Source organism: Coturnix japonica, chromosome 1 (genome assembly GCF_001577835.2).
Source record: "Coturnix japonica isolate 7356 chromosome 1, Coturnix japonica 2.1, whole genome shotgun sequence".
NCBI lineage: Eukaryota > Metazoa > Chordata > Aves > Galliformes > Phasianidae > Coturnix > Coturnix japonica.
Window position 1 is genome coordinate 46,913,518 of NC_029516.1, and position 25,746 is coordinate 46,939,263.

General features: G+C 47.1%; 2 protein-coding genes across 3 annotated transcripts; both read left to right on the plus strand.

The window, feature by feature from the left end:
* The first annotated feature begins 7,974 nt into the window (after positions 1 to 7,974).
* On the plus strand, positions 7,975 to 16,154 carry RAC2 (Rac family small GTPase 2). Of its 2 annotated transcripts, XM_015862536.2 has the most exons (7): positions 7,982 to 8,190; positions 10,704 to 10,775; positions 11,366 to 11,483; positions 12,829 to 12,891; positions 13,601 to 13,760; positions 14,984 to 15,118; positions 15,898 to 16,154. In XM_015862536.2, exons 1-6 carry the CDS (start codon positions 8,156 to 8,158, stop codon positions 15,112 to 15,114), a joined length of 579 nt encoding a protein of 192 aa, XP_015718022.1. In that variant the 5' UTR covers positions 7,982 to 8,155; the 3' UTR covers positions 15,115 to 15,118; positions 15,898 to 16,154. The 2 variants fall into 2 exon arrangements, with proteins under 2 accessions (XP_015718023.1, XP_015718022.1); XM_015862537.2 differs by lacking the exon at positions 15,898 to 16,154 and having other exon boundaries at positions 7,975 to 8,190; positions 13,601 to 13,764; positions 14,984 to 15,044.
* Positions 16,155 to 17,750: 1,596 nt separating this feature from the next.
* On the plus strand, positions 17,751 to 24,586 carry SSTR3 (somatostatin receptor 3). The gene is made up of 2 exons (XM_015862528.2): positions 17,751 to 19,474; positions 22,507 to 24,586. Exon 2 carries the CDS (start codon positions 22,561 to 22,563, stop codon positions 23,767 to 23,769), a length of 1,209 nt encoding a protein of 402 aa, XP_015718014.1. The 5' UTR covers positions 17,751 to 19,474; positions 22,507 to 22,560; the 3' UTR covers positions 23,770 to 24,586.
* Positions 24,587 to 25,746: the final 1,160 nt, after the last annotated feature.

The following is a 25,746-nucleotide window of genomic DNA, read 5'->3' on the forward strand; positions in this document are numbered from 1 at the left end:
GATATCCCAACACTGAAGGCATCGTGTCAAGAGGCAAAATAAATTCTGAGTTTTACTGCCTGAGTTCACACAGGCAGCTGTAAACAAGGTTGCAAACAATTTTTAATTGTTAGGAAGAGTTGGTGACAAAGATTCACCACTCACTTGCTGTGGTCAGGGTCAGTATTTTAAGAGGAGAAACTAGGAGCTTATTTGGAAGAGAGAAAATGCAGGAGAAGGAAGAAAGTCTTATTACACAAACTATTTTTGAGTTATCATACCCATGTCTGCTTTGACCATCAGCATGCACAGCTTCTTAGAGCTAATGAGAAGCCTGCCTTTGGATCATACCTTGCCAAGAGACCAGTCTTAAGAGTTTTTACCAGTTTTGGGATTTCAAGCTGCATCAAAAAAGAATTCACTGTCCCACCGCCGATGTCCTAATTCCTGTACTGGGTTAGGATTCACCATTTCACCTCCAGTATTGACATCATTTTTTTTCCACATAAAAAACCAAATGTTTCAACAGCATTTCAGCTGACATCAGTCAGACAACCTATGCCACTGTCTTGAAAGGGCTAATTTAACTACCTCAAACACATGTGACATATATAGTCAATTTGGTCGGATCTGTTCATATGCATGTGTTTGTGGTAGGTCAAACCACAAGCAGCTTGCAAACACCAAAATGGATGCCTCTATACACTGCAAAAACACTCCTCACCTCTCCAGCAGAGACCAATGTAAAGCCTATACCTGTGTCTTTAATTCATGTATGTTTCATATCTTAACTCCTTGATGCTCAGTTCTTCCCACAGCTTCACCTATCTTCTGCTCGGAATCACTGACCCTATTTTGGGAACTTACTTATTCATTCTGGGCTACACAGTATAAAAAGGATATTAAGGTACTTGGAAGGGTTCAACAAAGCTGGTAAAAAAGCTGAAAGGCATGTCCTGTGAGGAGAGGCTTAGAATATTTTGTTCTCTATTTTGGAGAAAATTAGGCTAAGATGCAACCTCATTGCTCTCTGGGAGGTAGTTCTCCCATCCCGTCCCCTCCCCTCTCCCTCCCCTCCTCTCCCCTCTCCTTCCCACTCCCTCTCTCTCTCCCCCTTCCCCTTCCCCTTTCCCTTCCCCTTCCTCTTCCTCTTCCCTTTCTCCTTCCCCTTTCCATTCTCCTTCCCCTTCCCTTCTTTCTAAATTCATTTCAATTGATTATAACAGTGCTTGGCATTAAATCAGTTTAAATGCTTCCATTTATATCAGCTAAAGGAGTTGGAATGAGGCATACACCATTAGCAAACTACATAATTTGATTCCATGCAATAATGAAATACCTACAAGAGATATTTCTCATAAAGGGGCACAAGAAGCGAGACAGCACTGTGCTACTGAACTTAGCCTAAAGCATCTTCCATTCTTTCAAAAGTGCAGGTAATTATGCCTCCCTCTCCATAACTTCATTCCCCTGTCATTCACATCATACACAAAACACTTTGGTTCTAGATTTACTCTAAAGCACACAGCCAGTTTCTCTCTTTGGGAAAGAGACCCAGATGATAGGTTAAATACTTGAGTATACCAGATGGACGACACAGATTTATGGTGAAGTCAGGTGGATTGCAATGTTATTCCAGTCAGCAACGTATCTGGAAATGCCCTTAGTGTACATAACATAGCTTCTGTGATCATGGCCTGAAACTATCATGAAAGGTCTATAACACGTCTCTGTCATTATTTTAAGTGAAAAAGAAACAAAAAAAAAGGAGCAGATAAAGTGGGGAAAAGCAACAAAGGCAGAAAGAGCGTGAGAGACAAAGACTGAGTGAAGGAAGCAGATAAACAAGAAAGAATGAAACACAGAAAATACAGTTATACCTCAAAGTCATAGAAACACCTTAAGTGCCCTAGGGAAAATGAGAGTGAGGTGTTTTACAGTGTGGTGATAGCTAGTTCAAATCAAGAGGCTCCGAGCATGTGGGTTCTCCCACTGGTGTCAACAAGGTCAGTGTAGATACAGCCTTTCTCAAACACAGACTTAGCAAGGAAAATTTGACTGGAGGAAGAACACTTTCCAGGTGACAGAGGTTATTTTAACATAGCAAAGAATTGAGATGTGAATGGTCACTCATGACCCAGTGTTGCAAACAAAGTTCACTCAACTGAGAGACAAGTGCTGCCAATAAGAGAAGACTGGAAGGAAATGGGGATATTGTGAAGTCTGCACAATATTAAGATAACTGAAGGGGACTAAGACAGGCCAGCTATGTCTTGGGTTGGATTGAGGTCAGATTTGGCCCTTTTTGTTCCCTCCTATCACTTGCCTTTGCATTTATCAGCCCACATATAAAGCAGTTCTTCCCTTGTGCCTTCATGAGCCACTGGGGACAGGGAGATGAAGAGATATATCCCTGGAAAGTAGTACTTTTGATAATGGTCTGGGGTTAGATCCATTAATTGGTACTCACGCTGTACGTCCTTCCCAGCTGTGGTTATAAACAAATATATAAAGCTGGGACTGTGCAAGCAAGAAGTGGGAGAGTTTGTAATGGGGATATCCAAGCTGTGCCAGCAGTTCTCATCTCAGCAAGCATAGCACATTAAGCAGACTAGCAATACAGGCTTAAAATAATTAGGTAAATAAAAAGGAAACACAATTATTTCCTATTATTTTCAAGGCAGTAAGAACAGTGATGAATCTAATGCTGAATATTGCTAGGTTCTGACCATGCTGATTGTATTGCAACAACTGCACATAAAGGGGCAAAGTACAGGTTTGGATAGCTTCAATAGCCCCATCAGGGGGTTTAGATTGCAGTTGGATTTGGGATGAGAAACTGCAGCGTGTCAGGATAGAATATAACAGTTATTACTGTGGGGATTATGATCTGCACATACATAATTTTGATGTGTGGCAAAGCAGCACTGTAGAAAAGACAATAACACATTTTATTTTTTGTCTAACAACTGGAACAAAATGATCTTTGTCCAGCATGAGGAGCAATGTAGACTGTGACAGGCAGAGCAATAGGAATGTGCAGGTAGTAGGTAAGGATACTAGTGCAAAGTATCTGACATAGCCTATCCTTAACAGTTTTTACTCATTCAGTGAACCAGAATAAATTCTAAAGGTAAAGATATGGTTATTATAAGAGGACATAGAGGGAGAAGAACAACAAACTGTTACAAAGACTGCAGAAGGATCAGGTATTCTCTGATAAACTCAAATGAAGAGCTTGAAGTATTTTTTGTTGGGCTCAGACCTGTGGCAAGCTTAAAGATTTATGACATCTACATTTTCACAAAGGCAAGAAAAACTTTCTTTTGGTACTTGAGGGAATACTGATGTTGTAAAAGAGTAGCTATAGACACCTATAGTACTCTAAACAGCTCTTTTAACTTCCCTCAACCTTCTTGGAAGATCTTAGCTTAGCACAGAAAGACATGCATTAGATCTGGCTTTACAAAGCACAGTGAAGACGGCTAACATGCAAGGTAGTCAAGTCAGGCAGTTTATACTAAATTAGAATTTACACATGCAATCTCCAGATGCACTTACCTCTCCACCACAACAGGCACATGAAAAAATACTATTGAACCACTTGGGCACCCAGTGAGAAAGGATGCACAGTCAGATATCGATCTGTATTTATCAGCATTAAGTAAGACAGTGGTGTCTGTGAAGTGGGAGATGTCACTGGCTGAGAACATAATAACTGAATGGAAACTGATATCTGAGTCACCAGGGTCTTGCAGAAATAGAGAAGCAGATAAGAGCAAGCCATAAATAATAATAATAATAAAAGAAAAAAAATAAGCATGATTTAGGAATCTGCCAACAAATTCTCAAGTGAGGGAAATACAAGTGTAAATCAGCCCTCACAAGGACCTCTGTGCTCAGAGGACCTCCACATGATCTTCTGCTTATCCAGGCACATCATGGAGAAGAGGTGAAGGAGATGAACTGCCCTCAGTGCTCCAGACAGAGGATGGCAGTGGAGCGACTATTTTGCACTAAACCAGCCAACCTGAGAGCAGCCCCAGCTGGAAGGCAGACCAGTCTCCTTGACATGTTATGGACCAGCTGCCCCATGGCTGCAGCAGAGCTAGTCCCCAGGAAAGTCTAGAAGCAATATGGTCCAAAACTAAGTAAACACCACCTGCAAGTTGAGTTGCTTTTCAATTCAAGTTACTTTTGAATTATCTTTTAAATGTAGGTTGCTTGTGTTCAGTGAGAGTGGATTGGAAGCTTCTATTTTTTTATCAACTTTTGCTTGACAGGTTAAATTCAGGTAGAGATCCCCTGGTATAGTTATACTAGAAGGAGCATTATGTCCTGAAGTGCCTCACCCCTTCCAGTTATGATCTAAGCTATGAGTTTATTGCTTCCAATTAAGTATGGCATACTCTACTCTGCCCTTGTGAGGCCCCATCTGTAGTACAGCATCCAGGTCTGGGGTCTCCAATACAAGAAAGATGGGGAGCTGTTGGAGAGGGCCCAGAGGAGGGCCACAAAGATGATCAGAGGGCTGGAGCACCTCTACTACGAAGATGGCTGAAGGAGCTGGGCTTGTTCAGCCTGGAGAAGAGAAGACTGCGAGAAGAGTTCGCTGAAGCCTTCTGGTACCTGAAGGGATACTACAAAGAGCAGGGCACTCAACACTTTGCAAGGGTAGATAATGGCAGGACAAGGGGAAATGGTTTTAAGTTGAACACGGAAGAGAAACCACAGCAGTGAGGGGTGAGGTTTGGTAGCAAAATGGAGGGGTGGATGCTTCGTAGAATATTAGAAGCAAAGAAAAAACTAAAGGTAGCAAGCAGACAGATGGTATGAAGCTGTGTGAAAGGGGAAGTGAGAAGAGGCAAAGGGGTAATATATCAAGTTTGCTGGGACAGTTTGCAGAGAACAGATATCTTCCCTGGCAGAGGCCCAGCACACAGAGAAAACATCTCATGGCCACACAGGATTGCCTGAGCAATAGCTCACATAACATAAATTATATCAGGACCCAGATCCCTCTCATCCTTGTCTTACCCTACAGCAGAATACCAAAGAAAAACAGGGAGAGATGGAGTGAGCTCAATTTCCCGCTCATTTTTTAGAGGAAAAATTGGTAATTCCATGTATCCCGTCCCTTGTCCACTGCCTCTCACGGGTGCTATGCAAACCCAGTGTGGATGGGTCATTCAGAATGGGCAATTCTTCCCCATTGGTGTCTTCCTCAAACTCAACAAAGGAAACAACCCAGATGACTGCCTTTCCTTGACCCTTCTGCACATGAAGAAGGAAACTAATGTCAAGAGCACCTCCTGGTGGTGTGAGAGCACATCAAATCAGCAAAAGCTCTGTATGTGCTCACTTAGTGGTTTAGGAGGCAATTTCCTGCAGTTTCCTTCCCTTCCCATTCCTTCAGCGTACACAGTTGAGATATTTCATTGTAGCAGGCGCCAGTTGTTCTCAGAGCTGCTATAATGTGTTATTTGAATTTCATATCCTGTTTTTAATAATTTAAATGTGATAGAAATAAAGCTGCTAAAATTCCACATGTAGAACCCTGCTGTTCCTCCGCAGAGCGACTGGCAGAGGAGGGATTTTTTATAAATTCACAGCACAGATCCCTGACTTGGAAGAAAAATGGCTATCCATACCAGTAGCAGGCAATTATCTTCCAAAAGCAATTTGCCCACAGGGAGGATGGAGAAATTCCACCTTGCCAGGACTTCTACAGCTCAGTTTTGTCCATACAAAACTGCAGTGTCTTTGAAATGGAGCTCACCCAGGCATGGTTCTCTACAGTCCCTCCTTCCTAATTGCTTTTATCTCAAGAGCAGGTGAGTGGTCCTTGTGACATCTCATCTAGACATCTCTGATATCTCATCTAGATCTCCTCTCCTTTAGTTTCAAACCATTCCCCTTTTTTCCCTATCACTATCTATCCACATAAAAAGTTGTCTTCCCTCCAGTTTATAATCTCCCTTTAAATACTGGATGTCCCAGTGTCCCAAAACTTTCCAAGCACAGATGCGACACAGCTTTTCAAACCTTTCTGACAAATGGACTAATGTCAAGCTCAGAATTTCTCTTGGGTAGTTGTGTCCCTTTTACCAACAAACTGCCCACAGGAGGCTTTGCAGTGCAGCTGCAGCCATCTGTGCATGGACTGCAGATATACTCTGACACTTCCTAGGATAGAATCTGGGGTTCGAATGTGGCACACTACCAGCTCTACCAGCAATGCTTCATTTGAATATCACTGGCCTCATTCAAGCTGTAAATGTTGGGCATTTTTCTTCCACCAGTATCATTCTCTAGAACCACATATAGCTGCCTTCTATTCCCACTGAGTCTCTACCTCAACCATATTTCTGCAGCTGTCTGCCCTTTCCATTTCCTACCGCTGCTGTCCCTATAGCAGCCTTTGTGACTCTCCCTTCTGTCCTTCCTGACCCATATTCTCTGCATTTCCACATCCCATTCCTGCTCTTGCAAAGGAGTCAGTGGGTTTCCTCCCCCCCCCCTTTCCCTACCACCCACAGAGGGAACACCTAGTACATCTGGTAGTTTTATGCTTCTGACACAGCCGCGAGGCTTGGAAACTTTCCACGGTTGAATGTTTTTGGGTTGCAGCCAACACTGAGTGACGGATAGGAAAGTGCTACACACCTGAATGGGTCAACTGCAAAAAACCTCCTGTGGCTGTGGCAGCACGAAGGTCACCAACCTTTGGAAAAGCAGTTTCCCTCGGCATTCCTTCTTTCAAGAACAAGCTGGCTTAACACCCACTGCTCTTGGTCTAACAGGCCTCCTGACAGACCTAGAAATTCTAATTAATTCTGCGTCACCGCATCCCTTCCTCTCTCAAGTGTGCCTCTATCTGTCTACCCATCAATTCAGGCTGAAGACATGAACATGTGCGCTCTTTTCCAGGCATAGCAATGCAAGCTGGGGGAAGTAAGGAGGAGCTTCAGACTCTCATTCTGAGGAGTGAAAGGAAGGAGTAGAGCACCATGTCTCTTATTTCTGAAGGTGACTGCATCCCTCTCTTTGTTGCTTAGCTCTAAAACTCTTCAAAATCCCAAGGACAAGATGAAGGATATCCTATCAGCAGTTCTCATAGGCTGCTTTAGCACAGAGTGGAGAGAGAGAAAATGGTTTGTGGGGACTCTCTTGCACAATTCTTAGCTCTTCTAGTAGCAGCTGGATAAAGAAAATTCAGTACATCCTCTGATATGTTTACTCCTCTTCATGACAAACACATAGATACACCTAATGCTTCTTTGTACTAGTAATTCAGGAGCAGATGAGGAGGAGGCACAGGACATTATTGCTCCAGGGGTGGTGGAACAAGCAGCCATGGGGTAGATGCTGCTTCCAAGAGACTGCTTATTTCACCACTGACACTGAGGGATAGACCCATTAGAGCTGGAAAGACCAAGATCACCCAATCAAACTGCCAGCCCATCCCCACCATACCTACCGACCATGTCCTCAGTGCCACATCCACACGGCTCTGGAACACCTCCAGGGACGGTGACTGCACCACCTCCCTGGGCAGCCTGTGCCACTGCATCACTGCTCTTCCTGAGAAGAAATTCTTCCTAATATTCAATCTGAACTTTCCCCAGAGAAACGTGAGGCCATTACCTCTTGTCCTTTTGATACAGGGAAGACATGGGAAATCCTCATTGCCTCATGTCCTTTGCTACTCTCACTGCAGGTCCTCTTGCCTGTTTACACCTCTTTCAAACTCTGTATGCTACAGATGAGAGGGGAAAGCCCACTCTTCCAGTTTCTCACCCTTCTCCAACATTACCTCAGCTCCCATGCAAAAGCAGTTTGGTGCCCCCAGATGTTGGCTCGGATGGGGCAGGAAGGCAGTGGGTTGAGACATGAGGTGCAAAAGAAAAAAATTACAGCAATAATCTCCCAAACCACAAAGTCATGCACGCTCCGCCTACAGCTAACGGCCTCACTGCAGAGCTGCGGTGGGAGGGGAGGAGGAACCAGAGGGCGATTGAGTGAAGTTCCCTCTTCCACTTCCTCCCTCCCTGCAACCTGACCCCTTGCTCCGGCTCAAGGTCTGATACCCAAATTTGCCCGTGTCTACTGGCTGTTTGCCTTGACCTGACTTTCCTTTGCCCCAGGCACTGTCCTCCACCACAGGTCTAAGGACATGCAAGCCATCAAGTGTGTCGTGGTGGGAGATGGGTATGTATCCCCTTCTTTTTCTGTGGGAGGGAGGAGTGGTGATGAGGGGTGAGGAAGAAGGTTGCTGCTTGCTGAGACCTCCCCAGCTTCATTTCCTATCTCTTACAGCTCTGCATTGCATTTCTTGCTCCTCTTTCTTCACCATGGCAAGGAACTTGGCTCTGAAGAGCCTGGGGGGGGAGAAGAGGGTGCTTTGAAGGGCATTTGCAAAAGTGGAACTGTCACTCACAGGCCTGGCAGATCTGGCTCACACACAGAAGGCAGTGGCATCACTGCCAGATTCAACCTATGGGTAGGAGTCAGATTGAAAATCTGAGAGGTGCAAGCGCCCTGCTGCAGGGGAATGGCTCCTTGAAGGCCATCTGCTCACTGGGGCTGGCCAAAGGAAGATGCAGAGCCATAGTGCTGATGAGATATCCTCCAGTATCTGCACATTCAGCCTTTCTTAATGTGTTGTCCATTTTTCAGTGTGTGGGGAGAGTATTTGGTGATGGGCTTCTGTGGGCGCAAGGAAAAAGGGATTGCAATGAGATGGGTGTAGGTTTATACCCCTTGGAAGCATGCACTGTCCATGTCCCATGACCTTTGGAAATCGATCTAAGCTGACAAAAAGCAAGGCAGTGGTGCTGGGGACCTGGGGTACAAGGTCTGTGGATGGGTGGGATGAGTGGATGAAGGGAGCAGAGTCCAGCAGGGAGCAGGTCATCAGGCATGGAGGTGGTTAATTCATTTCCTAGCTGGGAGCTGGCCAGAATGTTATCTGGGACAGCTATCAGGCAACAGATGAAGAGACATTTGCAGCAGCCCTGCTCCCCACAGTCACTTCCTCCTTCAGATCTACCCCATGGAGGAAGAAGTTTGCAAACAGCAATAGATGTCAGACATATTCTCAGAGGCTGGGGCAACAGGGTTGGAGGAAGAGACAGGGAATGAGACAGTGCTGTGTAAACATTGTTACATTTTGGAAAAGTGCACCAAAGGGTACAGGCTAGAGCTGGAAGAGCAACAGTACTGGGCATTGATATGTTGTCCTGTTAACCTGTGGGTTGCCCTCCATATATTATGCTGACTCTTGTAACCACCCCTCAAGGCAGCATTCCCCTTATAACACCACTGACTCCACTACACGTCCTTCTGACTGAAATCCTCCTAAATCTTTTGTCTGCCCCATAATTCTGCTTCTCTGTACACTTCCCCCACCCTCCAACTAGTTGTCACCACCCTGAGCTCTGTGGTTTTATTTCACCCCCTTCATCTCCCTCTCAGCCAAACCAGCCTTGTCATTTTCCACCAACTCAAACCTACTGACCACAGGACCTTCTGCCATCACTTAACTGACCCCTCATGTTCCCCCATAGTTGTTCTGGCCTCATAGCCAGCCCCATCACATATCACCTGCCTCTTAGCTCTCCCTGAGTTCAATCACAGGAACCTGCTTTGCCATAACCTTCACCCCTTTGGTGACCCTTTGTGCTCCTCTCAGTTCAGTCACACTAATTCAGAACCTTCTCTCCTTTCCATGCCTAACTCACCCCCTTGGCACCACAGGTCTTCTGAGCCGTTCTGCATAGAGTGAGCCTCCATGGTCATCTACAACAAGAGCTAAGAGGGAAGCTGGGGAAAGAGAGGGAACTCAGTGAGGAGGATATAAGAATGGGAGGTGGCAGAGAGAAAAAAAAGCATCAGAGCATGCTGAAGAACTGTTTCATCTTCAGCTGCTTCACAGTGTGATGACTGAGGCAAGTGCCTCACCACCAGAGCAAAGATGCCAACTGTGCATGACAAGGGCACACCAACACACAGAGCCACAGCTCTGCAAAAGTAGACTTTGCAGGTATGGATGAAAAGCTTGGAGGCTGCTTCATGGCCAGATGGAGTGTCTCCACCAGTCCTCTTGCCCATTCTGTCTTGTGCTGCTACCCTGACTTATTTCTCTCCACCCTGATGCGGTGTGTGGGTGGGAGAGGCTGAGGAAGGAGGAAGCACCAGCTATATGCGCAAAAAAAGTGTGAGCAGCCTCAGTCAGCCACAAGGAGAGGCACCTTACTGGTGGCTTGCAGCTCTTGGTAAGGTTGATAGTGCAGCTTGCAGTGGCTCATAGATGGTGCAAACTGTCAAGGCTGCGGACAGCTGGGAAGCTTAGTTCTGACATTTCTGCACCAGGACACTGTGAGGCTATCCTGGCTATGAGTGTGCAGTACTGTGCACACACTGGAAAAGGGGCTCTTATCCCCACCTGGATGTAGTCTAACTGAACAGTCTTCATACCAGACCATAAAAACAAGCTTTTGTGCTCAAAGACAACCGACTGCTCTGGGTGACAGCATATCTTCCTTCCATCCGGCAGTCAAATCTATGGCTATGTGATATCTAGTCTTGTGAATGTGATAATCCTTCCATAGTTCTCCTAACAAACTTGTAGCTTTGAGTCATGGGAGGGTTTCTCCATCTCACCCCTGTAAGACTACCTGTACTACCATTGTTCCCAGCTATGTTTTTTATTTCTCTTCCAGAGCTGTGGGGAAAACCTGTCTCCTCATCAGCTACACCACCAATGCCTTCCCAGGAGAATACATCCCCACTGTGTGAGTGACACATCTGCAGTCTGGGGGTGGGTGGGAGGCACGGAAAGCAGGTTATAAAGGAATGCTGTCGTGAACCCCCATACCAGTAGAGGAAGAGAAGCCAAACCAACATGACTTCAGATTGTCATTCACCTTTCACCAAAAGCACTTAGAAAACCAAAGTATAAATGGAACACTTGGAAAACATTAATTAACCCAAGGGTCTACATGCCTGCCAAGTTTACAAGTAGCAGATGGAGTCTACTCCATCTACTCACCTCCTTGGGAGTGGCTGTGAAATGGCCATGTGTTTGTGGACTGCACAACATTTCTCCTCATGCCTGAGACTTGTGGTTGGAGATGATGAAAGGAGGCCATTTTGTGCTCCTTGCAGTAAGGCTTATCTCACAATGGCAGCGTGTGTCATGAGCAAGTTCAAAAAGTCTTTTCATTGCTTCCTTCCTGTCACTGGTTTCCCTTATGAAACATGAAAAAATACACCAGAAACAACAGAAAAGAATCTGCCTCTTGTCATGAGATGTGCAGAGTAAAAAATTTTGCCTCATCCCTCTTCTACTTTTTGAGCCTCAGAATATGTCTCTGCATTTCAGGTTTGATAACTATTCTGCCAATGTGATGGTTGACAGCAAGCCTGTAAATCTGGGGCTTTGGGATACTGCTGGACAAGAGGATTACGACAGGCTGAGGCCACTCTCTTACCCACAGACGGTGGGTCATACTCCACGCTCCTACTCTGGTTCTCCTTCAGATGTATTTCCTTTCCCTGCTGCAAAATCAACTTTTGCCAGACAGCAATGATAGGATTGTTCCCTTCTTTCTTTGCCCTCTTCTGAGAATCCCTATGTTGATATACAATACCTGGAAATCCTAAAGGTTAAAGATATCAAAGGGTGTTTTGAAGCCCTCATCTACACTTCATTACTGAGAAGCAAGGAAACTGGGATCCTCAAAGACACTTATGAGTCCAGCTGACGCTGGTTTTAATGTGGGATAGCTGCTTTATACAACCCTGAGAAACAGAAGCCCTTCTTAAGAAGTTAAAGTGGATGAAGGAATTTAGGAGCAGAGGCAGGAGCTTTCCACATTCCTGTAAACTCCTATTCTGGCTTCTGACCTTTAAAAGAGTCAAGATTTATAAACATGTATTTGATCTGCTGATGCCTCAGCTAAGTCCAGTATTCTAGCAGAACAAATGGGTGATCCTCCCCACCTTCCCTGGAGGGTATTTTTCTTAGAAGTCTCTTGGAAAGCACCGAAAGAATCTGCTGCCTCAAGCATTGGTTTGAAGGTTGCCATTGCAACCAAAAGGGCTGGAATTGAGGCACTGTTTGTTCCCGCTATGTTTAGCTGCATGAGAGTTAGATACTTTATGTATGCTGCCTGCCTGAACTCCTTCTGCAGACAGTGCAAGCACGCCTATTTCTCAACAGCATACTGGTAGCTAGCGTAGGACATGTGCCAAGTCTAGGTGGGTAACACTCTTCTGAGGTGCTTGTCTCTGGTGGCTGTAGTACAGTGGCAGAGGGCAGAATGGGCCTGGCACTCCTGATTGAGATAGCTGAATTTGGATGAAATAAATATAACTCTGATAAGCTGCTTTGGCTTTTTTTTATTTTCAATTGAAGCCTAAATTCTGCCATGCCCAGAAGTGCTTATCCATACTCTGCCTCTTTTGCCTCCTACATGTACACTTTTGGGGTTGAATGTCATTTTGTCTCAACAGCAGGCAATGACAACTATATGGTATTCTTTGAGAAATGAACTGGACACTATCAGACTGTTTCCCATACGAATGAATATGCTTACCACAAAAACCCTATCCTCATAGCTAAACGCTTGTCTCTTCTGATAGTGGTGGCTATGGTTACCATGAGTCAGGAGACTAAATATTCTTCCCTCCCCTAGAGGCAATCAACAGCAGTCTGAACAGTGTCAGATGGTGAGAGACAGCTTTCCCCAGCATGACCCATTTTGGTGCCCACCCAGTTCTGCTCACCCCTCCCTGCCTCCCGTATATTCATTCTAACTATGTACCATGGTTGCATGCCTACAGGATGTCTTCCTGATCTGCTTCTCCCTTGTCAGCCCAGCATCTTATGAAAACGTCCGTGCTAAGGTGAGACAGAGCATCTTTGTCCAATAGTGGGTGAGGAGAGTGAGTTTGGTGTTGGTCTTGCAAAGAGTTGACTGTGGATGGAGACTACTAAGGGGATGTCCAGAGCTAGAGGGGTAATATTGTTTTCTGCATATGTTAGAAGAAATTGGATGTCAGCCTGCTTTTCTGGGTCACCTCAAAGAAGGTGGCCAACCCCACTGAAGAGTTATTATTCTCCTTGATGGGCTACTCTGTGTGAGACCACAGGCTTACGTTCTGATGGCACCTTTCATCCAGTACTGTCCATAGGATATGAAGAGCTGGTGTCCACATCCTTTGTATAGGAAGTGAGGAAGGAAGGAGAGTTGGAGAAAAATGTAGTGTTTCCTTCCTACAACTCCCAGGTTCCTCCCTGGGTTTCAGAAAGCTGTGAGGGACGGAGAATTGCTTATGCTTTCCTTAGTAGATTGTATTTAGCACTGTCTCTCCTTTCACTTCTCACTATTCCCCTGCACTGTTGTCTGAGTTCCTGAGGAATTCAACCTGTGCTTTGAGTTCCATGTTTTTAGACCCAGGAAAAGGGGCTAGTCTGAGCCAGGCTGTAGTGCCCAACACTCAACAGAAGGGCATCATGGAAGAACAAAGTGTCCTGTTAACGTTTTTTAAGGGTGCCCCTTTATTTCACCCATGCATGTTCTCTCTTGTCTCTGCAATTTTGCTCCCTCCTTAGTGGTTCCCCGAGGTGCGGCACCATTGCCCCAGCACTCCCATCATTTTAGTGGGCACAAAGCTGGATCTTCGTGATGACAAAGACACCATTGAGAAGCTGAAGGAGAAGAAGCTGACTCCTATTACATATCCTCAGGGTCTTGCCTTGGCCAAGGAAATCGGTAGGTACTTGCAGGCATCACTGAAAAAAGAGAGGCAGAAGATAAGGGCTTCCACTCAACCTTATGAGGCTTCCTTAGAAGTATATCTGAAGAACAGGGGTCATGGGGCAAAACCCACTTCAGGAGGCTCAGGAAGGAGTTGTGCTCCTTGAGGGAACATAAACAACTCAAGCCTCTGTCTTCTGCCTCTCTCTAGATGCCATCATAAACACACACATAAATTAGCATATCATAAACACACACATAAATTAGCATATCATAAACACACACATAAATAAGCACTCACATAGTCTGCTCCCCTTTTACTCTGCTACTTCTATCTGGGCCAGTATTTTCCTGTGAAAGCCACAGCTGCTGTGTGGGCAGAGGCCTTCCGGAAATAGGCAGAAGTCTGAGTTTTCTAACATCTCTCAGGAAGAGATGCAACAACAATTTCCTTAGATATCTGTGTCTCACCCCCTTCTCTGGGCATCAGCCTCCTCCTGCGTTTTGGGACATTGCACAAGTGTTTGTGACAGGTTACCCCTTGTCTCAGCTGTGAAAGAGAGGATGAGGAAAACAATTTGAAGGATGAATTTTCAACTGACTGTTCAGAAGAGAATGTGAAAAGCCAGGATAGTGTAGCCAGCATCACATTTCATCTGACTATGGGAGTGGGGAATAGGCAAGTCCTGGTCTTGTACAGCTGAAATGACTTTGCCCTGAGGTCAGGATTGCCTGAGTCAGAGAAGTATGCCCTGACTGTGCTTTATGGATTTGGTCACATGAGTTGTGTTTATTCAGTCTGGGCAAGAGCCAAGTGCCTTGCTCTGCAGCACAAGATTTCTGAGAACTGGGAATGCAGAGCTCCAAAAGTGAGGTGCTGTGTGATGTAAGATGCCACCAAAGGTTTTTGTGACCAGTCCAAATGACATTCGAAGCATGAGGAAGCTGAGACCTCATCTCAAGAGGAGATTCAGGTGATGCTTAGGTATACACATCAGAACATGTCTGCAAAACAGGCACTGGGGGAGGAGGGTGCTGTGGCTATGAGGTGATTGGAGCCAGAGTTGTACCGCTGACACAGACACACGCCTCTCCCTCAGCTTGACAGCAATCTGTGCTATTCCTCCTCCTCTTGCATGGTTCTGAGTCAGCACCATTCACAGCAACCTTCTGCATACCCAACCTGCCTACCCCCATTTCCTCTCTTCCCACTACAGTACCTGCTTTTCTCCTAACAGACTCTGTGAAGTACCTCGAATGCTCAGCATTGACACAGCGTGGCCTGAAGACAGTGTTTGATGAGGCCATCCGAGCGGTCCTCTGCCCACAGCCCACCCGAACAAAGAAACGAGCATGCAGTCTCCTCTAGGACAGTAAGTGTGAAAGGGATCCCTGGGACGGACACCAGTGGCCACATCCCTGGGGGCTCAAGGTGAGGTTAGATGGGACCCAGGGCACATGAGCTGGTGGGAGGCGTCTCTGCCCAAGGCAGCGGGTTGGAACTAGATGATCTTTAAGGTCCACTCCAACATAAGCCATTCTAAGATTGCTGCTCCTGAACACAGGTGGTTAGGATCTGTTGTATCTAGTGGAACCAGCCATCCTGCTCAGGAGCAGGACAGAATGCAGTAGGATGGAGGCTGTGGGCCCCTTGTCCATTGCTTACCCTTGTGCAGGTTTGCACCCAACTCTTGGTGCAGGGAGGCCCAGAAATTCCTGTCTTTGCCCTCACAGAAACTGTCACCTTCTGCCATAGAAGGAGCAGCATCCGCATTGCCCTAATGATGACCTGCTGTGAGCTATGTAAAGCCATAGCCTTTATCTACAAAGAGGGGGAAAAAAAGCTGTTCCTTATTTATGGGAAATTGCCCAAGTAGCTCTTCCTCTTATAAATCCCTGCTCAGCTCAGGGGATGTTTTGTACTGCTGTGCATTGGCAGACTGCAGCTGGGCTCCCAGGACAATTTTGCTCCTCATGTTGTCCCTTCTTGCCCTTCCCCTTCAACTCAAGGATGCAAGGCAAAACTGACCAGAGTCTGAGGACAAAGAGGATCGAGATCTTTCTAAGCAGGACCTGGCCCCTTCCTCTTCCCCCACTACTAGGGCAAAGGGAGGGAGAGCAGGAGTATGACTGTTTTTTGTTTTGGCTGCAGGTCCCGTCCCCCCATCCTGATGCCAGGCACTGCTTCACATGCAGGAGAGCAATGCCTCCACCATCCCGGAGCTCAGTACCTTCTGGCGGTCACTGTGCTTTCTACTTCTGCTGGCTTTAAAGACTGTTGTGGGTCTTTGGCACTGATTTGTCCATTTGTACAAGTCCCTCATGCCCCGGCTGCTCCATCCTCACCACCCCTCTGATCACACAACACAGTGAGTGAGACCCAATAAACAGACCAGTCCATACATCCTTGCCATGCCCATGGTGCGAATGTTGTGTTAGCTGAGACAGTAAGGTGGTTACACTTTGCCTTTTGCCCAGTGTGTTCACAGGTAAAAGTTTCCTCCTCCCCTAGCATGGCTTTCCCTCCTCTGCAGGCTTTGGGAGGGGACACCCAGCCCCAAACTGCTCTTAGTTTGCAGGGTGCTGGGGACACCCTTTTACTGCAACGTGTCTGCAAGAACACTGCTGGTTGGCTGTTGTAGGTGGTCATACCAGTACTTGCACTCGGTCACACTGCCAGGCACAGGCAGAGCGAGAACAGGAAGGGGGAGGGCAGAAAAAGATAAAAAATACAACAGAGGAATGAGTCACCAGCCCAGACAAATCACCTCCAAGTCACTAAAATTAAGCTGGAGAGAGTGGTCCCAGCAGTACAATGGATCTGGCAGCTGTGAGCACCTGCCTTGCTGATGCATTGCAGGGACTCGGGGAAGCAGAAGTGCTATGGGGTGGCTGCCACCACCACCTCTCATGGGTGGGAGGAGGGCTCCGGGTGAGATGATTGGCAGTGCAAAATCCTGCAGTCCTGGGAGGGCACAGGGAGCTGTGGAGTCAATCCAGCTGGCCTCTCTTGGATGCAGATCTGCTGCTGAGTTCCAAAGGCTATGTCCTGCACAAGTGGGTGATGTGGGTTGTGTCAGCAGCAACACATCATGGCAAAGCCCCTGGGGTACCCTGCTGCCAGGGAAACTTCTGTGAGTTCAGTGCATGGCTGTGTCTGGGTACAGCAACTCAATGCAGTGATAAGGTCCAGACAATGCTTTCAGTTATATGGTCTGATATTTTTGGATGGTTCTGTGCGGAGCTATGAGCTAGACTCAGTGATCTTTATGGGTCCCTTCCAACTTGGGATATTCTGTGATTCTGTGGTTCTATAGAACTCTAGCCACTGGTGTCTGCAAAGCAGCCCTGGAGGACATCCTGCAGTAGCAAGTTCTGCAGATTGTACATGAGCTGTCAAATGAATTGCCCAGGCCTGATTTAAGGTAACATAAATTGTGTCAACACTAATCCAGGGAAGCAGAAAAAAGCATCTGGGCATGTACCTGTGGGAAGGCAAAGGACAGAAAGCCTTTGAGACTGGGACCCAGCCTCCCTTAAGCACTGTAAACATTACTCAAACCACTGAATTCCCACTCACTCTCTGGTTTCCAAGCTTTTACCATCACAGTGCATTGAATGCTCTGTCCCCTACTGCATGCAGCGATGCAGAGAGAGGAGAGGCTTGCTATATGCATGAAACAAAACTGGCATATCTGCCTGCCACTGGAGAGGTACAAGGTGAGCTCTCCTTTTGACACAGCCCAAGCAGCATACAAAGCCCCCGTTGGAGCTGCTGAAAATGGGACAAGGCTCCAGGCTTGTAATCAGGTGGAGATTGGCCTCTACTCCCAGGTAACTGCGATAGGATGAGAGAGAATGGCCTAACGTTGTGCCAGGGGAGGTTCAGATTCTATATTAGGATATTCTTCTCAGTAAGAGCGGTGCTGCAGTGGCACAGGCTGCCCAGGGAGGTGGTGCAGTCACCGTCCCTGGAGGTGTTCCAGAACCGTGTGGATGTGGCACTGAGGGACGTGGTCAGTGGACATGGTGGGGATGGGCTGCTGGTTGGACTGGATGATCTTAGAGGTCTCTTCCAGCCTTAGTGATTCTGTGATTCCGTGCTGACGAGCCCTAATGAGAAGACACGATTTCATAAGCTGCCTGTGCAGTGCTGCAGCCACCTGCCCTGCCATGACAAAGACAGCCACTGGGTGCTGCCCATGCCATTCCTTCCCCAGTGAGGTCTCACGTCCTCTGTGTCTCTGCACAACAGTATTACCAAGACTTAGTTATCCTGACAGCTTTGTAACTTGCCTTCACCTGTTCACCTTTGAGGAGCACTGGCTGGACATAAAATTGCTCAGTTTCAGAAGCCCAGTTTTTAGGCCACAGCTAAGTTATGCTCATAGAGATGCTCTCTGTTTGTGCTGAGGCTTGAACCAGCCCAAATGCCCATAACTCCTGTGCCAAATGTCAAGAGCTGGACGACTACACAGTACAAGGAGTCACAACTGCAGGATGCAGTGTAGAGAAGTGGTGAGAAGTATAGGGAAGCACACAGAGCAGGGAATGAGTTGGGGAAATCCTAATTTCTTTCCTGGAGAAGTAATGTTACAAAAGAACTTAATTTTTTACTCTGCTTCTTTTATTCTGGATCTGCCTCTTGCAGCACAGATGCAAACTAGTGGGAGAATTTGAGGCTGTCATGTTATTTTTTTCCCCATTTAAGGTGTAAAATACATGGGATTCTGCAAGGAGCCAAGGGAGGGAGAGAGAGCTAAAACAAACAGTCCCCTCTTTGCCCATCTACCTCCCTGTTCATGGGGTAGAGCAGAAGCAATAAGCATCCGCATGCTCAACAGCATCCCTATGCCTGAGCATCTCACCAACCAGAAAGGTTTGCTGTGTCCCTGCAGCAGTGAGCAGCACTGGTCCTGCCTGCAAGATGCTGCCAGCAGGTTTTTCCTCCGGGGGGAGAGTTGGGGGGGGAGGAGAGGGGGTGGAAAGCAGAGTGCTTTGCACTGCCACCCCCATCTCATGGATCAGAACCTGGCAGAGCTGAGCCACCCCCCTCGAGAGCCAGGCAGCTACACCAGGCAGCTACACCATCTCTCACCACACAGATGCTCTCTGCATCCCTCTCATCTCCCCTCCACCCCCTCCTTCCACCCTGCTCCTCCGTCACGGCACCCGCTGTCTTCCACCCCCTCCCCTGCGCTCTCCTCCTCTCTCTTCACTCCCCTCCTGTATCTCTCCCCTCTTCTCTCTCCATTCTCCTCCTTTCTCCCTCTTCTCCCTTTCATCCCTTCTCCCATCGCTCAGCCTCTCATTCTCATTCTCTGCTGCCGCTCCTGTGCCGGGTGCCCATTGGTTGTCAGGATCCGTCCCCCACCAGCTGTCACCCCTCTCCATCTGCCGCCCCCAGTCGCCAAGCCCCCCTCTCTGCAGATGGACGGTGGACCAGGGGACTTGTCGGGGTCCTCTGAGCCACCAGCGTGGGGCTGAGGGGCCTGACACCCCCAGATGGCCACAGCCACGAGTGGGCCCTGGGGGTGAGGAGGAGACGTCCCGCAGCAGTCAGGGATGGAGCGATGGGCAGGTCCAAGGAAGAAGGACTTGTGGCTCTGCTGATAGGATATTTTAGACTCCCTCCCTTCTGGGACTTCTTTCTTTTAAAAAGGGGAAGGGGAAAACTATGACACGGATTCTCACGGTGAAGCAGAGGAAAATGTGCATTCCAACGACACGTAAGTACCAGGCAGCTCTGTCTGCTCTTCCCAGCTGTTTCCCGCGGGCATGAGTCCATGCAGAAGTTAACTATGCCATCCCACAGAGGAAACATTCTGGCCCCCAGCTCTTCCAGCTCCGTGCCACCTTGCTCACCCCATAGAGAGGCAGGTGCTGTCCTGAGCTGGAACAGGACCATGGCAAACAAGTTGGGGAGGGTGGCAAGAAGGTAGGAAGTTACTGGGCTCAGTGGTCTCTGCTGGTTTTTAGCCCTGCTTTGTAGACAGGCTTTAGCATCCTCCTCCTCCCAGTCAATGCAGAAATGTACAAATATATATATACACACATAGATTTAAATTGGTTGCACCAACTTCCAGCCTCCTCCTACCTCTCTGCCCACAGCTGCTCTCCAGCTGTATGGACCAGATGTATTCTGACAGCACCTGTTGGGAGACCCCAAATCTCCTGCAATTGATTCTGTCCACATCATTAGGGATAGACCCCAAGTAGATGCCAGCACACTTCAGTCTGAAGCCAGGTTTCCTGACCAGTTTCTACCTATGCAGGTGCTTCCAAGACAGTGTGAATCCAGCCCAAATGAGGTACTGATGTCCTATGGTTGTTCTGTCAAACTAGCCAGATGTGGAATTTGAGCTGGTAGATGGTGCCTGACAAAGTTAAGAGGACACAGATTGACCACGCCTGCTTAAAGACAAAGTTTGCGCACCACGGTTGTATGAACAAGGGAATTAATCTTCTGCTTTTTATAGTGAATCAGTGTTTCATATTGCATGCTTTAGCATTTTTATAGTGTTTTTGGACCTCTGAAGCTGGATTTAATGTATTGCTAAACAACAACCTGAACAACCAGCTTTGAAGTCTGGACCGCAGACATTTCCCTCTATGCTTTTCATACCATCACAGGTGTCCTCATCTGTACTTATCATCTGTGGGGCTTTATCTCCAAATGCCTTTTTGGAAATTCCTGTGCATGCAGAAGGAACATCCTACAGGGATTTCTAACAATGTCCCTACATTTTAGAGGATCATCTTTTTATGTACACATTGTTCTGTTCTCTGTCAGTGTTCACAGGGATCTTTTTACTCAGAGTAGACACTGTCCTTCTCTTTCCTCCAACAAGGGCTAATGGGCACATGTGCCACTGGAACAGCAGTGGAAAAAGATCTTAGAGCTTGGAAACAAGAGTGTCAATTCGCTTCCTACTCTGTCTATTCATTGTAGCTACTCATCAGGCATGGAACAGCTCAGTACTGCAGAACTTCAAGAGGTGGGATTCCATCAGGACAGTGTCACAGCCCAAGGCACCTTCACATAAAGAAATGCAAAGAATTCCAGACCTTCAAATCTCATTTAAGTATAACAAGAAACATTTATGCAATATCCAATTGCATAATTAAGAGGTTGTGGATGCCTGGTGAGATTGTTGGGGAAGCCTGCTCTACTTGTTGGCGACCCTGCCCATGGCAGGGGGGTTGAAACTGGGTGATCTTTCAGGTCCTTTTCAACCCATTCTATGATTCTATGATTGGGCTTAAGAAATAATTGTCCAGTTGCCTCTTCTTGTTGCCTGTCAGATGAGATTCTTGCAACATAATATTTGGCACACTTGTGAAGTGTGTTGGGTTTTGCCTATCTGATACCCTTGAAATCCATCCAAAATTCAGCTCTGACCTGAGGTTTCCAAAAGCTGGAATAACATCAACAAAAAAGACAAGAAGTTGTACTATCAACACATATGTGAACAATATTGGGATCCTCTGTAGACATTTCTGGAGTGCTTCTGGCCTCCTGAAATTAGTTAATATTTGAAGTTCTTTCCTTTGAGATCTCCAGATTTCATTTAAAGAGTAAAAGTGTTCCAGAACCTTGAGAGATCAGGGTAAAGGGTAACCTCAGGTCCTGGCTCTCCCACCAAGCCATCATAATTTCCAAGGAGCTGATTCATAAGGAGGGTGACCCTGCCAGTTCACATCTGCAGAAAATTTTGCTAGAGCTGGAGTGACCCCAAAAACATCACACATCTGCCCTGCATAAATTCTGCCAAGATGTCTCTAGATTGGACTGTTGTATTTCTAGAACCCTGACTAAGGACAAAAGGCATTTCTCCACTTCTCTGTCTCTCGTCTCCCTGCAGCTCTGTGCCCAGTGTCAGCAGAGAGCTGGTAGAGTGTTTGTTCAAAGCTCTGAGTGAGCTGAGAGTGCGGTTTCCATGCCAAACCCTGATGTGATGGTCAATTGGGCAACTCAGATTAGGAAGCCTGGGACACTACTTTGGTGTTGTGAACAGCTGGGGCAGGCAGAGCCTCCTCAATTAACAGTGATTTTCAGGGTGCAAAAAGAGAGAGAGAAAACAAGCCAAAGAGACAAGGAAGAGATCTGTGCTTATCCCTCCCGAAGTACCCAAAATAATGTAGCTCTTACTTTACTTTCAAATTAGCACAACACAAAACAGCAACTCTTCAGCTCAGGTGCTGAGCTCATCTTCAGGGCTTGAAATAAGAGTGGAGATGCTTTAATTTCTGCTGGAGAGGCTAACAACCCCATGGTGACTTCACAAGTCCAAAATGAGCTTCAGCAAGAGAATACTCAGTGACTGGGGGATCCAAAGACTCCCTAGGCACTTTATCCCTGGGTATCTCCTCCTCTTTTGTTCATAAGGCACCTGCCCCTCGTAAATGAGAATCAGGTCTCTGGCAATTGCTCCACTAGTGCTGTAACCATTAGCAGAAAAGCAAGAAATTTCCCTGTACCTAACCTATTCTTCCCTGAGGGTCTTTTCCTAGAAGAGAAGATCCACTCATCCCACACTGAGTCATGTCCCTGGTTATCCTGCTGTGCTCTCTGCACCTTCCAGGACTGGATGTGATCAATATTGTTCTGCATGATCCAGTGGCTGCCAGTGCCCACTAACCCACTTCAATATCCCACGCCTGTTCATACCCACAGGCCATTAATGTGAAGATTCTATCTGTGGCTTGTTCAGCTGTCATATTGCTGCTGTAAATACCTCTCTTCTTCTCTCACCTCCAGGTTTCTAATTGATCCTGCAGGGAGACTGTCCTCACCCTCTTTCCTGCCTCTGCTATGGACACTTCTGCTTTCAGCCTCCCCACACCGACAGTATCAGAGGAGGGGAATGTCTCTGGTAGCTGGGCAGGCTTCACCACCCCCAACAGCTCCATCACCACCACCAGCACCGGAGTGGTTGTCAGCGGTGTCCTCATCCCTGTGGTCTACCTCATTGTCTGTGTGGTGGGGCTTATTGGGAATTCTCTGGTCATTTATGTGGTCTTGCGACACTCTGTGAGTGAATCAGTGACCAATGTCTACATCTTGAACCTGGCCCTAGCTGATGAACTCTTCATGCTGGGTCTGCCATTCCTGGCAGCACAAAATGCTCTGTCCTACTGGCCATTTGGGTCATTCATGTGCCGCTTGGTGATGGCTGTGGATGCCATCAACCAGTTCACCAGCATCTTCTGCCTGACAGTGATGAGTGTTGACCGCTACCTGGCTGTGGTCCACCCTGGGAAGTCCTCCAAATGGAGAACGGCACGAGTGGCCAAGGCTGTGAGTGCCACTGTGTGGATGCTGTCATCCATAGTAGTGCTGCCCGTGGTGATCTTCTCAGATGTCCCTTTAGGTATGAGCACATGCCACATCCAGTGGCCAGAACCTGCCTCGGTTTGGAGAGCTGGTTTCATCATCTACACCGCCACTTTGGGCTTCTTTGGGCCACTACTGGTGATTTGTCTCTGCTATCTTCTCATTGTTGTGAAGGTCCGTTCCTCTGGAAGAAGGGTGAGGGCTCTGTCCTCTAAACATAAACTTTCGGAGCGCAGGGTGACTCGCATGGTGGTGACTGTTGTGGCTGTCTTCGTCCTCTGCTGGCTCCCCTTCTATGTCCTCAACATAATCAATGTTGTTTGTCCACTGCCAGAGGAGCCATCCCTCTTTGGTGTCTATTTCCTTGTGGTGGTGCTGCCATATGCCAATAGCTGTGCCAACCCTATCATCTATGGCTTCCTCTCCTACCGCTTCAAGCAGGGCTTCAGAAGGGCCATCTTCAGGCCATCCCGCCGTGTTCAGAGCCAGGAAGTGCCAGAATGTCCCCCAGAGAAGTCTGATGATGGAGGAGAGGAGAAGGAGATCAGCAAGATCACCCAGAATGGCAGTGGCAGACAGGAGCGCCCTCTAAGCAGCACGGCAGGAGAAAGCAATGAGCAAAAACCACTCCCTGAGGAGCCTGTGGGCTGTGAGAAGAGCAGCAAACTGCATGTCAGCTATTTATGATGAAAGGGGTGGTGCAGAGGAAAGAGACACTGGGACATGGGATTCCTTTCACCCTCTGTGCTATCCTATCTCAGAGACTAGGGGCAAGGTTGATACAAGGCAATATTACAGATTATGCTTAAAGATGAAGAGGTTCCATGAGTTTGTGGGAAAAAAAGCAAAGCACTGTACTTGGCTTTGGAAGGAACACCTAAGCTTTGTGTGGCAAGAAGTAAAGGAAGGGCTGGATCTAGGGAGAACTGAGCAGCATATGGGAACAGGCAGTTTGGAGAGAGCAAGGTCTGTCCTATGCAGCATGATCCAACCTTTGATCACCCACCTATGAAAAGCATCAACTACCATGTGACTGGCACTTCAAGGGAGTTCTGAAATAGGCATATGTGATATGTGCCTCTGAAGATCTAGAACAGGCATCCCAATGCCTTGGTTATCTTCCTTGTGGACATGAGAAGCGGTTTACCCTGGAGGAAGAACAGGAAAGACAAATCACTGCAGCTAAGACCCACCAGGAGCCTGTTGCATGAATGGCTGACATTTTTCTAGCTCTTCAAATAGTCTTTGGGACAACTTACCCCCTCACTGGTCCTGGCTGGAGACCACTCGATGATGAGAATTAGGTGGCAGTCTGTCCCAAACTCTACAAACTTCAAGCTTTTCTGGTGACTGCATTCTGATAGAAGGTGTAACAAGAGTAGAAAATAAGCCAGTGAGGCATGGGTTGGAGGCAGGGTTTCTTATAAACTGAAATTCCTTTTCTCTTTTTCTCTCCCTCAGCCTGGCTGTAAATAAACAAAATGCCTTTGGACTTAAAAGCCAACTGAGCAGAACAATTCTGTGTGTTTAGGAGAAGGGAGATGCTATAGATTTGTCTCTCCTGGGAATACACAGTCTCTCTGATCTCTGTATAAAGGAATGTTGGGCTTGTGCAGGAGATCAAAGTATGTATCAGCAGAGAATGGGAGCAGGAAACAGGGGGCCAGAGAGATCTCTAATGTGCGTTGGAGGAGTCTGGGAAATACTAGCAGCTGACTGTTCTTATGGGAAATTGTGGAGTATTTGGCTCTGGATGGAGAGGAAATGATGTGCCTGCAAATATATGAAAGTGGCTGTATGTAAAAATTTGATCAATGGACTGTACATGTGTGAAAATGGCTGAACAGGATCAAGGATTGAGGAGTCAGTGTTGGAGGGGAATGCACAGGGGTTTGGCACTGATGCTGTCCTGTGTGTGAACGTGGGGTGCGTACAGATATGTACGGATAAAGGTTTATGTGTGCATAAGTGTATAAAAATGCAGGTGAGGAAGAATGTTTATACAACTGTGGGATGTTTAAATGTCAGTGTGCAAGTATATATAGCAATGAGTGTGCATGTGACAAGTTGTGTCAGAGTGAGAGAGGGTGTGTGTTGCTGTGAGTGTTGGATGAGTGTGCATCAGTTGCTGGAAGGAAGCTGTAAGTGGGCCTGTGGAAGATCAGCAATGCACAAGGGTGGGCAGGATGAAGGTCTCTCCCACCACTTTGGCTTCATTCCTACAGGCAATGTCTGTCCTCACACCTTGAGCTTCTCCATAAATGCCGTTGCTAAGCTACAGCCACCAAGAAGATTCTCATACCAGAGCCCTTGGCAGTATGTGGGCACTTTCATCCACAGACAATTTAGAGATAATGTTCCCTTAGCTCAGGAGTTGTTGGAGGATGGACTCCAGGTAGGGGTACTGACAAGAGCTGGTTGAGTGATAGAGTGTCTCACAGGACATTTGAAAGAAGGCATGTGATGTGAAGGGATGGACAGGGCAGGACAGGAGGCTCAGCCTCAGGAGCCAAAGCTGAACTCCCAGCTTGTCCCAAACTTTGGCTTAGCTCCTCTTACAAAGCACACTCCCCTGAGCATGAGCAGTCATATACTGAGGAGTGTAGGCTCAACTCATGCAGACAAGAACAAGATTGGTAACCAGTTTCTATCTTCTGCTACTTT